This window comes from Peromyscus eremicus, chromosome 7 (assembly GCF_949786415.1).
Source record: "Peromyscus eremicus chromosome 7, PerEre_H2_v1, whole genome shotgun sequence".
Classification (NCBI taxonomy): Eukaryota; Metazoa; Chordata; class Mammalia; order Rodentia; family Cricetidae; genus Peromyscus; species Peromyscus eremicus.
In genome coordinates, this window is record NC_081422.1 from 77,012,518 (window position 1) to 77,025,408 (window position 12,891).

General features: G+C 34.3%; 1 protein-coding gene across 4 annotated transcripts in view; it reads right to left on the reverse strand.

The window, feature by feature from the left end:
- The window catches only part of Phip (pleckstrin homology domain interacting protein), a 124,669-nt gene that overhangs the window by 74,044 nt on the left and 37,734 nt on the right, over positions 1 to 12,891 (reverse strand). For all 4 annotated transcript variants that reach the window (XR_009380297.1, XM_059268295.1, XM_059268294.1 and 1 more), the window contains exons 8-10: positions 3,568 to 3,789; positions 3,178 to 3,278; positions 990 to 1,060 (exon numbers count right to left, since the gene is read on the reverse strand). Coding sequence is in view for 3 of the 4 variants with exons in the window: in XM_059268295.1 (XP_059124278.1) it covers positions 990 to 1,060; positions 3,178 to 3,278; positions 3,568 to 3,789 (394 nt within the window). In the remaining variant the exon portion in view is untranslated. The remainder of the gene's footprint in view (positions 1 to 989; positions 1,061 to 3,177; positions 3,279 to 3,567; positions 3,790 to 12,891) is intronic.

Here is a 12,891-nt window from a genome sequence, read left to right on the forward strand (position 1 = left end):
CTTCTTTTGTCCACTTACGCACCTTATCCTACTTTGCCAACTCACTCAGTAATGTGCCCACACCAACTCTGCAATAATACAAGCCTGTTCTCAAAGTTCACTTACATCAGCATACTATAGTATATAAATTTTACTTTAAAAAATCACTATTTGTATGACGATTTTATTCATCTTGAGAGCAATACTCTAACACAACATCAAGTGTTAGACACACTGAGACATTTTAAGAACTTTTGATAAATGATTCCACTTAACGGGCCTTAAAAACAACACTGTAGCTTTAGAAAAAGAGCATACATCCACAGTATGGAAAAAAAAAGCAACTTCCTATGAAGAACCTAGGTTTGTCTTGATGGCAGCAACAGATGCAATGGTGTTTACTTCTTTACCCTCAGTCAATACTGCTACCTACAACTACCTAATAAAGAAAGGTAGATTAAAAACGGTGGGAGGAACAGATACTGGGAACATTACATATCAATCTGTTTATCCTCATTTTCTTTATTAATTTACTTTAAATACCTAGGTTATAAAACCTTCTGGTAATCATTTAAAATGCTACTGTAGAAGGTTAATTAGAACAAGACTCTGGAACAAAATAAATAAATACATCATTTTTTAAAATTTTTACTGATTTTTATGGAACATCTTCAAAACCCATGAAAAAAATCAGCTTTAAAATACCTTACTGCAATGAGATAGTATAAAGAGTCATTCTTTAATCAGTCAATTTTGAAATCACTTATTCGCTCCTAATAGAGAAGTATGGCATTCATGTGATTATATATGCTAAATTCCAGAAAAGTTCAAATTATCAAAAATCAAATTGCCTAATTTGATTTTAATTCTTTTTTGCTTATTATCCTTAGTATATGTATAGGAATACAATATATACTGCAGCAGAAAATATTTTCATAATTTTATCTCTTTGAGAGGTGTTTTCTAATGCACAATTTTAAGTTGAAAATTAAAAGGGTAAACAATCATACCAGCACTGAATGAAGAACAGATCATCTGAACTCCAGGCCGAGGGCGCTCTGTAAATTTTGTAGGTCTTGGACTTTAATGAAAAAAAAAAAAAAATCATTTAAAAAAAATCCTTATGAAACACAAGAAATAATCCCATCCAAAAATTGATCTTGGAAAAAACTTAAATAAGTAACAGATGGCTATCTTCCTAAAAACATCAAAAATCAAAACATTATCAGCAGACCTGTAAAATTCTAGAGATAAATTCCATAGTACATTCCCATACATACATCCATTAGTACATGGAACAATCCTAAAGTCACTATCATTCTAGAAGTGAATCATATCCACTTTTGATCAACTTCAAATTTCATATAGAATAGCAACATACAAATATATAAGGAAATAAATTAACTCCAAAAATGAACACATTGACAAAAGAAGGTTACCTCTGTAGTTTATATGCATTATATGACGCTGTTAATTGAGCTTTTCCTTTCTGTTTAAAGTTGTATGTGTTGCGGAATGTATGTGTGTGGCAGCGAGAAGCTGACAACATGTGTCTTTCTCAATGACTCCACCTCATTTTTTAGACAAAGTTTGCTAATACATTAGATCTCACAGATTGGCTAACCTAGATAGCCAGCAAGCCCCTGGATCCTACCTATCTCTGCTCCCCTACTGTTCCCTAGTCGCTGAGGTAACAGATGTGCTTTTATGTCCAGTTTTTTACAGGGTTCTCATGCCTGCATAGCAAGCACTTGACCAACAGGGCCATCTCCCCAGCTCTTGTTCACCTTCTAATAGAACATGATAAAACAGTCTTCCAAAGCACAAGAATTTATCCTTTATACTAAATCTGAAGGCAATGTGACTCATGTCAACAATAAAATTCCTCCAAATAGCATGATCAACATAAAATAGATTACATCCAACTATATTTATATTAGTTATAGCGACGCTATAGATGTTTCAAATTACTATTTTTAACAAGTTTAAATGTTATAACTACGTTGAAAAAAATCAAACATTAGATTTTAAATATGACAATAGTTCTAATGCATGTAACAATGTACACATAATGCAATGATATATTAACTGTATTTAAAACCCTATTTTTACCTTTTTTTATCAGAAAAGAAAATGAAGTAATAATTAGGGCTGTGTGTTATAGTACACTATCTAATTTTATTAATACATAGCACTAAAATTTGAGCAGTTTTCAGTTTGTGATCATTTAAGAAAAGATAATACAAATAAATGATCCTTAATCCCAGCCCTTAAGAGGCTGAAGAAGGATGACTACTCAAAGATGAGGCCAGCCTGGGTTCCATGATGAGTCCAGGCCAACATGGGTTACAATGTGAGAACCTATTTTCAAAAAAAAAAAAAAAAAAAAAGGCACATAAAGCAAAGTACTACCTGGAACTAATTTTTTCAGAAGTGGTTTCAGCTATGAGAAAACCTTTCTTTACTTCGGTGTCCTTAATCAAAAGATTAACTCTTCCGTCACCCTGATTTTATAAACTAAAATTGAAAAAAATTTAGATGTATTTATTTTATTTGTATGAGTGTTCTACCTGTTACGTATGTACGTTCACTATGTCATGTGTGTGCCTGATGTTTGTAAAGGTCAGAACTGGGCATCAGATTCCCTGGAACTGGAGTTCTAAGCATTCTTAATTGCTGATCTATCTTTCCACCTCTGCACACCAAGACTGCAAACCAACACAGGGAAAGCAACACTGTGAAGTGCTGCTGTAGAGTATTTGTAGCTAACTTAATGTAGCATAATGAAACTTCAACTGCTATCCTAAATCTAAAATAAAGGCTAACGTTTACAGACTTAGTAATGCAACTTACATTATTCTAAAGAATAGCATTAGCAACGCCAATATGTTCTCAGCACAAAATTAAGCTACTGAGACAAAATTATACAGCCCACAGAAAGACATGGCAATAAAATATATCCTTTAAGGAAACAACTGGGCTCAAGGCAAAGATAACTAACATCAATAAGTATGAGGGGAAAAAAATTTAAAGCATGAAAAAATGGTGAAGCATAAAACTGAAAGAAATTAGTGAAAAACCAAAGCTTATTTCTATTATTTAATCCAGTAAAAAATTAAATATATTCCCTTTGTTGGTTATCTTTTAAACTTTCAACAATTAAACACACTCATTTTATGGAATAAAATAGCAACTGACTTTATTTTAAGAGTTCCAGCATCCCAAAGCCAAAAGCAAATAGTGCCATCTGCCCCAGTAGAAGACAGGTATCTCTTTGAGCCACTGCACAATGGTGAGAACTGAAAAGCAATAATAGGGAAAACAGTCTTTACAAGAACAAAGACAGTCCAAATAATGAAACTCTCTTTTAAAAAACAAATTAATAGAAACTAATAGTAACCAGAAACACAGAATTAATTAATGATTGCAATGACATTACAAGTCCATACAATTCATAAAACAGGAATACTTTTCTGTTTTAAATCTTAGATACTGTATTGTAAAAGAGACTTCATAAAACTTAACTGAATTTTAATTAAAATTTAAATTTTTAAATCAAAAAAGGTTTCCTAGAGTTTAAACAATTACCTGTAGTGATGTAATGGATGCACTGTGTCCCTGAAGAACAGCCAAAGGTGCACAAGTTCGAAGACACCAGACTCGGATCATTTTATCACAACTTCCGGCTGCTATCATAGTATTCTCATAGTTAACAGCCATGTCTGAGATTTCAGCAGCATGTCCTCTTAAAGTAGCTAGCAATCTCCCATCGTCTGTGGCCCAGATTTTCACAAGACAATCATCAGAACCCTTGAAAGGAGAATAGACACATTGACAGAATTAATCCTATAAATAATAATTCAAATTGTAATATTAAAAAATGAGTTATGTCCATATATCAACAATTACATGGTACGCATTGAAAACCAGAAAATCTTAAGAACTATTCTTCTTCCTAAATTCCTTATTTTATTAAGCCATTCAATAATTAAAATCTGTGTAACCATAAGCAAACAAGAGAAGATAAAGGTAATAACTAATATGCATCAATGGTCCCCACCCACCATCTACAATTAATTACCTCTACCTCCAATCTTACTACCTCCAATCTTACAAAGAAATTTGAATTTCTGCAGTAACAATACCAAATCTAATTGCAAAACAAATCTATTATACATTGGTTCCTAATATCATATATGTCATTTTGCTATACAAAACTAAAAGTATGGTAATTTGGAGAAGCTTCTAGAAAGCTGAAAGTGTAACAAACAAGTTTACTATTACTGACCTTCAGCTGAAATTTGTGATACTGGCTAAAATCGCTGTTCAAAAAAAAAAAGGCTTGGTTCTTTGAAGCCAATAAACATATAAATTTTTTGTTTAGCTTAAATGCAGTAAGAAATTTTTAAGGAAAGTGTTCCTCGTTAATTCTTCATCTGGAATATTACAATTTCACATTCCAAAACAGAGATGAGAACTTCTGAGTTCTATTTTTATCTTTTAATATGAAAATCTCAAATATTTAAAACAGTATAAACCATGTCATTAATCCTCATATAATGATCCTAGAAACTCAAAACTATAAGTTAAAATAGAAAACAAATACTTTTAAAATTACTGAGTGTCTGGCAGGATCTAGTTTCACTATGGTTTCATGTAACCATTCTTCTAAGATCTTCCAATCTAATGCAAATAAAAAACAACAAAAAAACCAAACCTCTAGATCTAAAGAGAAATCTACAAAGGCAAACAACTCACAGAAGTTTTGTGCTTCACACTAATAAAACAAAGATATGACATGTACAATAATCACATACACAGTAGCGGAAGTTAGACAATGTATATTAATTCATACTCTGCCAATCCTACCTGAAACATTGCCCACTTAAATACAAACTAGTTGTGGTTGAGTCCTGAGACAAACTAGAAAAGTTACTAAGAAGCAAGCAATCTGCACACTAACTTAAAATATGAAGTAACGATGTGAAAATGAAGAAATATGATGATCTATAATAGACATCAAGCAGGGCAGTACCAGGACAAGATGTATTTTTCAAAGAGTACTTTGTCATCAGTGTGAATGAGGCTAGAAAACAGGAAATCAGTTCAGAGCTGGTAAAACAGTTAACCGTAAAATGAATAAATTGTTACTAGAGCAGTAAAGATACTAAAAAAGCAATATAGTAAGTTGTTACTAGAGCAGAAGAGAAAGATTAGAAAAGATCAAGAGGAGGACTAACAGGGATAAGAATCTACCTGCACATCTGTGGTAGGTGAAGTAAGAACAGCACTCTTTGACTTCTGAAAACAAAGTCTATCCCACCACCTAGCGTAAGTACTTGCTTAAATATAAAAAGGCTTTATTTTCACAACACTCATTTAATTGAATTCTCTTAATTCCATAAATTGAGTCAACCCATTCATTCCAGTCATTTAGATTCAGTTCCAAAATTGAAGGCAAAACAATGTCACCACTTTCCATTATCTATTTCAATAAACAAGTATATTCAGAACAAACACATGTACACAAAACATGTACAGCCTCTTTCCATAAACAAGATGTAACAACTAATTACAAGGCACTGGCACTGCATTAGCTATTGTTAAGTAATGCAGAGATGACTTAAGGTACATGGTAAGAGACACAGGTTGTGTACAAATTATATGCAATTTTTTATAGATGCAACTTGAACAACCACAGAGCCCGGATATCCACAAAGGACCTGGAATCAACTCCTCCAAAATATCAAAAGACAACTGACTGACTGACTGTATTTGGTTCTGACTTGTATTTATTACAAAAATAGAATTTTACACTAAACATTCATATAACACAAGACAAAAGCTAAATGTGTATAACTCTGCTTCCAAATACTAGTGTGACTCACTTTTCATAGGAATCTAAATAAGAATTTGCTTTATATTCCATTACAATTGTTTCCCATGTTAACAAACTATGAACACTTCTAGCTTTCTTATAAAAACTTCAGCTTTAACAAACAATAATTAAATGGCAACTCATGCTCCCGCCAGCCACTTCTCACAAATTAAATTTAATCCTATTGTATTCCTGAGCTTATTATTTAATAATTGTACCAACTTAATACTAACTTTATTATTCTGCCCTATTCAAACGAGTGCCAATAATAGAACTAATGTATATTTCTGCTTATGTATTTAATATTCTAAGTAACCTTTTTTCCTCCTATCAAATAACAGGAATTTTAATCAACTACTTAAGGAAATCTATACTATACTACTCAAAAACCTATTCTTGCTCCTATGGAACTCTTGATAGAATTTCAAACAGAACACTAAGTATCAGTAAGCAAATTCTACCTCATGCTTTATTACTTTTGATCAGTAATTTTTTAAAGGAAATTTGAAAGAAAAAAATCAACTAAATTCTTTTAAAATGACTGTAAAAATTACAAATACAGAAAACAATTAACCAGAAAGGAATATAGAATATTGAGAAAACATTTTTTTAACCTGCATGGGTATTGTCTAGATGTATGTTTATATACCATATTCACGCAGTACCAGCAGAGACTAGAAAAAAACATCCTGTTTTCTGGGACTGGAGTTACAGGGAGCTGTTATTACCATGTGGGTGCTGGGAATCAAACCCAGATCATCTGAAAATTCAACCAATGCTTTCAAGCACTGAACAATCCCTCCAGCTCTGAAAAAAAATATTTCTAAGAGAAAATAAACTATGTAGGATAACACACTTGTGACCTGTGTAATCTCAACATGTGGAAGACAGAAGATGAGGTCAAGGTCATCCCTGGCTACATAGTAAGTTTGAGGCTTAACTCAGGCTACATGAAACTCTATCAGGAAAAAACAAAAACAAAGCATAGGGGGCTGGAGAGATGATTAGGCAGTTAAGAGCACTTGCTACTCTTGTAGAGGAGCAGTTTTGGTTCCCAGCAGCCACCTGGTGGCTCATACTGTCTCTAACTCTAGTTCTAAGGGCTCTGACAGTTTCTAAACTCCATGGCACCAGGCACGCACCTGGGCACATACATACAAGCCAGCAGAAACACTCATACATTTAAAAAAAAAAAAAAAAAAGACCAAACTGAAAGTATAGATGCATAAATGCACTATAAATTGTTTTATTTATTTACTGTTGCTCGCTAGGTATTAAACCCAGTGCACTGAGTCCAAGAAAAGTACATCACTGCTGAAGTACAGCTTCAATACCTTACACATGTGTTTTATATAACTGTGAAAGGTAAGTTGAAAACTGACTAAAAATTATCCTTTAAACAGATCAAACTGTTGATTAGAATTTAAACAAGCTTTCTTTCCTTGAGCCTAACTGCAGCACCACAAATGATACTGAAGTTAACAATAAATCAAAGAGTAAGACATCAGACTCTAATAAAAGAAAAATGTTAAAATCATATTGGGTATTAAACAAGGACAATGTTATATGAATGGTGAAAAGGTTCAATATCAACATGGTATATATTTAAGATATATAAAGGAAAGAGACATTCATGTGAAGGAGAATCAGAAGAAAGACTAGACTCTATTCTCAAGAGTCTAAAGTCCTATCCTCACATCAAAGTTAGTTGCTGGTTTTGGTAAGATAGTAATTCCTCCAGTGGATAGAAATCTCATGTTTCACTAGAAGTAATGGGCAGCAACTGGGTACCACTTAAGGGAGAGCCTATCACTAAAGACTGAACTACAATAAGAGCCTGAGATCAAGGTTGGGAAGTCACAATTTGGCCTATTTCAGCCACTGAATGATGAAAGGCTCAGGGAAATTGTTGTGGAGGGGTGGGCAGTGAAAAACCAAAGGGCACAGATGACAAGAGGCTAGGTAGAGGACAAGAAGTGTGTCAAAAATATCCTGCCCTTGGTGGCTAACAACAGATCTCACCAACTGAGAAAACTCTAGAGAGTTTGAGGCCTGAGCCTGAGGACAGTGAGGATCAACCTCTGCATCCATGTAGCTGAAGACAGCAAGCAGATCAATCTCTGTAGCCATGCATCTATGCCTAACTGCTACAGAGCCTACAAACTCCAGGAGTTCTTGAAAAAGCAGGAAAGCAGATCTGCCTCAGGGTTTGGTCCCTTGTCACACTCCTAATAGGCTTGGAAAATATCTGCCAGATAAAATAGCCACACCAGCTGTAATGATCTGGAGAGTGTCAGGAGGTTCAGAGAACCAGGCCAGTCTTCAGACTGCAAAGCTCAGTATGTCCAGAAAAGGACCCTAGTAGGTGAAAAAAAAAGAAAGAGAGAGAGAGAGAGAGAGAGAGAGAGAGAGAGAGAGAGAGCTACCAAGGTATAGACAGGTCAGGTGGACATTAGATACCTGTCTAATACAGATACAGCACTAGTACAGACCATAGGAAATACAAGATGCTCCAAGCTTCATATTAGGTAACCGGCCATCTCCAATCTGAGAACCCAAGAAGAACCTGCTCAAAAAACCCTCATTCTTTTCTCTTACAACACAGCAGGCTGGCCTAGAACTCACAGGCAGATCCACCTGGCCCTGACTCTTAAGTGCTGGGATTAGGGGCGGGTGCCACCAGGCACAGCCACATCTTACTTTAAATCACTACAGTATTTCTGTTTCACAGTGTTTTAAATATTTTCAAGGTTGTTTGTTTAGTTCCTCTTCATACATCACCTGATTTTGTTTATACTGTTGTCATTACTGAGGAGTAGTTTTTCTTTTCAGTCTATTACTGGAAATTGTTTTGTTTTGCTTTAACTTTTTAAAAACAATACTATCTCTTATTCTCCCCCTCCCATAATATTCTCCTACCCTTGTTATTATTCTTTCCCTTTTTTATACTTAATTTTACTCTCCCTCTATTTCTCCATTTTCTGGCCTCCTTCCTTTACTTCCTAAAAGGGCTGGGGAAAGAGAGTGAAATAGATATTTGTGAAAGCAAAGAAGGGGACATCAGGAGAGGGGTGTCCGAGTAAGGAACAAGTCAGGACAGGAACACAGCGAGGACAGTACAATAGGGTGACAAATTACAACAAAACAAGACACATGTTCATGAAAATGCCACACCGAAACAAATGTCAAAAGAAAATAAATTTTAAGATATATGTATGAAGAACACTGAGAACAATTTTTAAAGCAAATCAGGAAAAATTATGTAACTAACCTCAGCAAACATAGAGAAATAATAAAACAAGCATACAAATATTATTTCCGGAAAAATGGGAACAAAAGAACAGACCAAAAAAGTGAACGAAGTTTAGAATTTCAGTTGAATAAAGGCACTTATGAAGGAAAATTCCCAAAATCAACACTGAGAAAACCTAATATTTAGATAGCATTTAGATATATTTAGGCAGCACAAACATCTTGACTGGCATTGTTTTTTTTGTTGTTGTTGTTGTTGTTGTTGCTGTTGTTTTTCAGTAAAGTCTCAATGCCCAGTAGAAACTGGTAGTCATCAGCTGCAGGAACATTGTATCCAGATACTAACATCTAATCTAGAAAGGCTTAACCTAAGGAAAATCAGAGAAGGTATTAAGAGCATGATTTAACCTATTAAAGTAGCTACTAGAGAATTTCAATTGACAGACCCCACTTATTTCTACTATTTCTGAACAGATCTGAAGCTACAACAGAAGGTCTAGGATAGAGAACAAAACTTAGTTACTAGTTTATAAATGACAATGACAACAGGAGAATTACAAAGAGGTACCACTTAGAGTTCATAATTATAAGAGAATGCTATGATAAAAGAATCAGGCTGGCTACAAAACTGAAATTTTATTTTGGGGTTCACTTTAAATCCAATTATAATGTTATATAGTGTTAATCTGGAAATAGCATGGACAAAAAAATAAGTAGTTATTAATAATATACTCATAATTAGTGTTCACTGCTATGTTTTTACTTGTCTACTGTCACTAAATCTAGCATGAGCTGAAAAACGGTACAACAAAAATTTTGTGCAGCCTTTAGCTTACCTAACCTTCTGTAAAAGTAAGAGACCAAATGTAGTGGATTTTTAATTATTATTTCAAGATATCCTGTCAATTAAGATTGGAGGCAAAGAAGTTAAAATATACTTTCATTCTGAAAGTACAAAGGTTTGATGAGAACAGTAGGATTTAAGCAAAATTTAGGTTGGTCCGAATCAAGGAATTTAGTTTAATGTAACCTATAAGTTCACTTATTTCTAGCGCTAAACTTTAAAAGATCACATATATCATATTAAAGTAAGGTGCCTTTGAAACAGGCCTTTATGCTGGACTCACTGCTATTTTATCTAACTGTTTTAAGTATTCTATAAAAGTGGTAGTAGTAATAATTGCTTCCTTTTAATATATCTTCTACTAAGATCAGGCTGTCCATCTAAAAAAGTTTAAAATTTTATGAATCCCTCTATAAATGGCCGTATTTATTTTAAAAAAAAAAAATGAACTGCAAGCATTCTTCTGGATACAACAAGTCTAGGCAACACATATCTGACAAGGTGTATGGCTTTGCTCTTTTGAGGAAGGAAACTTCTACAAGTCTGACATGGCTTCCTATTTTGTAATGCACTACAGTTTGATTTTCCTCAAGCTTCAGAAAACAAATGCTGTATATTCTACATAAAAATTTCATTAAACTTTAACACAAAGCTACAAACCACATAAATCTGATACAGAAAACAAAACACAGTCAAAAATCTATATTCACAAATGTTACTTTCTAGAAAGCAAGTTTTACAGTAATTAACAAGTAGTAACTTGTTATTTATTAAAAAGGAAAGCTGTTTCAGAACTTGATGATAATTTTTCATATGGCTTACTCAATAAGTAAACTACCTTTTCCAAGTCCATTCCAGATGCTGATCTAAAACAAGGGCTAGAGGGTTAGAAGTGACAAATATATAGGCTAGGGAGATGACTGGGGTTATGAATGCTTCCTGAGTTCAGATCCTAGGGTCCACTGAGTGTTCTGCAAGTGCCTGTGACTCCAGCTTTCAAAGGGGCTAACGACAGGAGGATAACAGGGGCTTGCTGGATTTTAGCCTACCAGAGAAAGCAAGAGCCCCAGGTTCAGAGAGAGATGACTTCTACTTAAAACAATAGGTTAAGAGTGGTAGACAACACCAACAGTCTCTTCTGGCTTCTGAACATAAGCACTCCTACATACATGTACACATGCACTCACATCACATATACGTAAATAAATTTTTAAGTGACTAGTATGTGAAATATTAAATGAAAAAATCTAATATGATAGAGAGGTTAAGTGATAAATTATGGTTCATGTTTGTGTAGGTAGAAAACTGTATACATTTGGGAACACAACAATTTTGCTCAGTTGGCCTTAAAATTTAAGCCTGTAAATCTTTCACTGACTTTAAAGAGGGAAAAAAGTCACACTTACTTAGACAGACAGATAAACAGACACAGGGAGAGAGAAAAAGACAAATTTTTGCTGAACTCTTTAAGAGCAGGCTGCAAACCTGATACACCATTCCTTTCTAAAACAAGGACCTTCACTGAATAAATAAGCTAGCTAATATAAATAATACTACCTTCAATCTGCAGGACCCATTCCGTCTGTCAACTCTGCTTAGGATGTACTCTTCTTTTTTGGCACTGGACTCCATATACACATTACATTTAACTGTCATATTTCTTCAGGCTCCCCTACCTGGAATCCTTTCTTATTTATGTCCTCAGAAGTTTATAAATATGGTCTGTACAATGTCTCAGAACCTAGCTATCCATATGACATTATCCAGCTAATCCAGTAACAAAAGTTACTGCAAAGACACTACATTTTCCTCATTAGAAAAAACACTTTTCAGGATGCACAGTGTCAATACATCCTACAACTAGTAAAGTTAATTTAGTCATATTATTTCCTATTTTTCTCACCTCCAATTTTTCCTCTTAAACAATTGGTACCTTTTGGGGCATAGTGCAAGATTATGTCAAGATCTTCAAACCAAGATTCCCTCTACCAGCCTCAACCTGCTAATAAAGAAATTAACCACATGAATGGTTTGAGAAAACAATCCAATCCCTAGCAAAGGGAATAAGTAGGTAGCAGAAAGGTTTTGAACAATAGTAAGAAAGCTCTGTGTTTGATACATAGGGAAGGTAACAATGTAACTAAAACACAGAAAAGGGGAAACTTAGCATCTGTCAAAGTTACTTGTCTTAATCAATTGGAGCTATTGTAACAATACCTTGGGGTGGGTAATTTATAAACAGCCACTTAAATGTTCAGAGTTCAGGAAGCTGGTAAATCTAAGACCCAGAGACTAAGAGATTCTGCTTCTAGTAAAAAGCTCTGTGTCTACTTCCTAAGTAGAAACTTCTAACAGACCTGATACAAGAGACAAACAAGTCCCCTTGAGCCTCTTTATAAGGAAATCAACCCATTCACAAAGTCATGACCTAACCATTACCAAAAGGTATACCTCTTAATAGGGATTAGTTTCAAGATACTTTTGAAATGGGAGTTTGGGGGTGGGGACCACAAACATTTAGATATCAAACATTTAAGGTATCAAACTCGTAAGATACCTTCAGTATTATTTTGCCTTATTCTTGTGTCTTTCACGAAAAACTCATCTCTTGGCTTCTAAGATGCTCTTCTCTACCTACCTACTACCCTCCAGAATCAGAGGCAACTGCCCATGCCAGTTATTATGTTCTTTTGTCAGTTTTAAAAGTTGAAGATTAAGCTTTCTTCAGCTGTATGTAATGTTGCTTTCCATATGAATGATTTTTCAGCTGAATCTTCTAGGCTATATCTCATTCTTGTGCCCACTGTTCTTGAGAATGTGTATTTGGCTTCCCACATAGGCCTCTCAGACACAAGAGCAACATGTCCAATTTAGCAGACATTTCTGCTTAAATGACTGACTCAGTAAATGAGATGGCTTTCTGTGAAACATGTATATA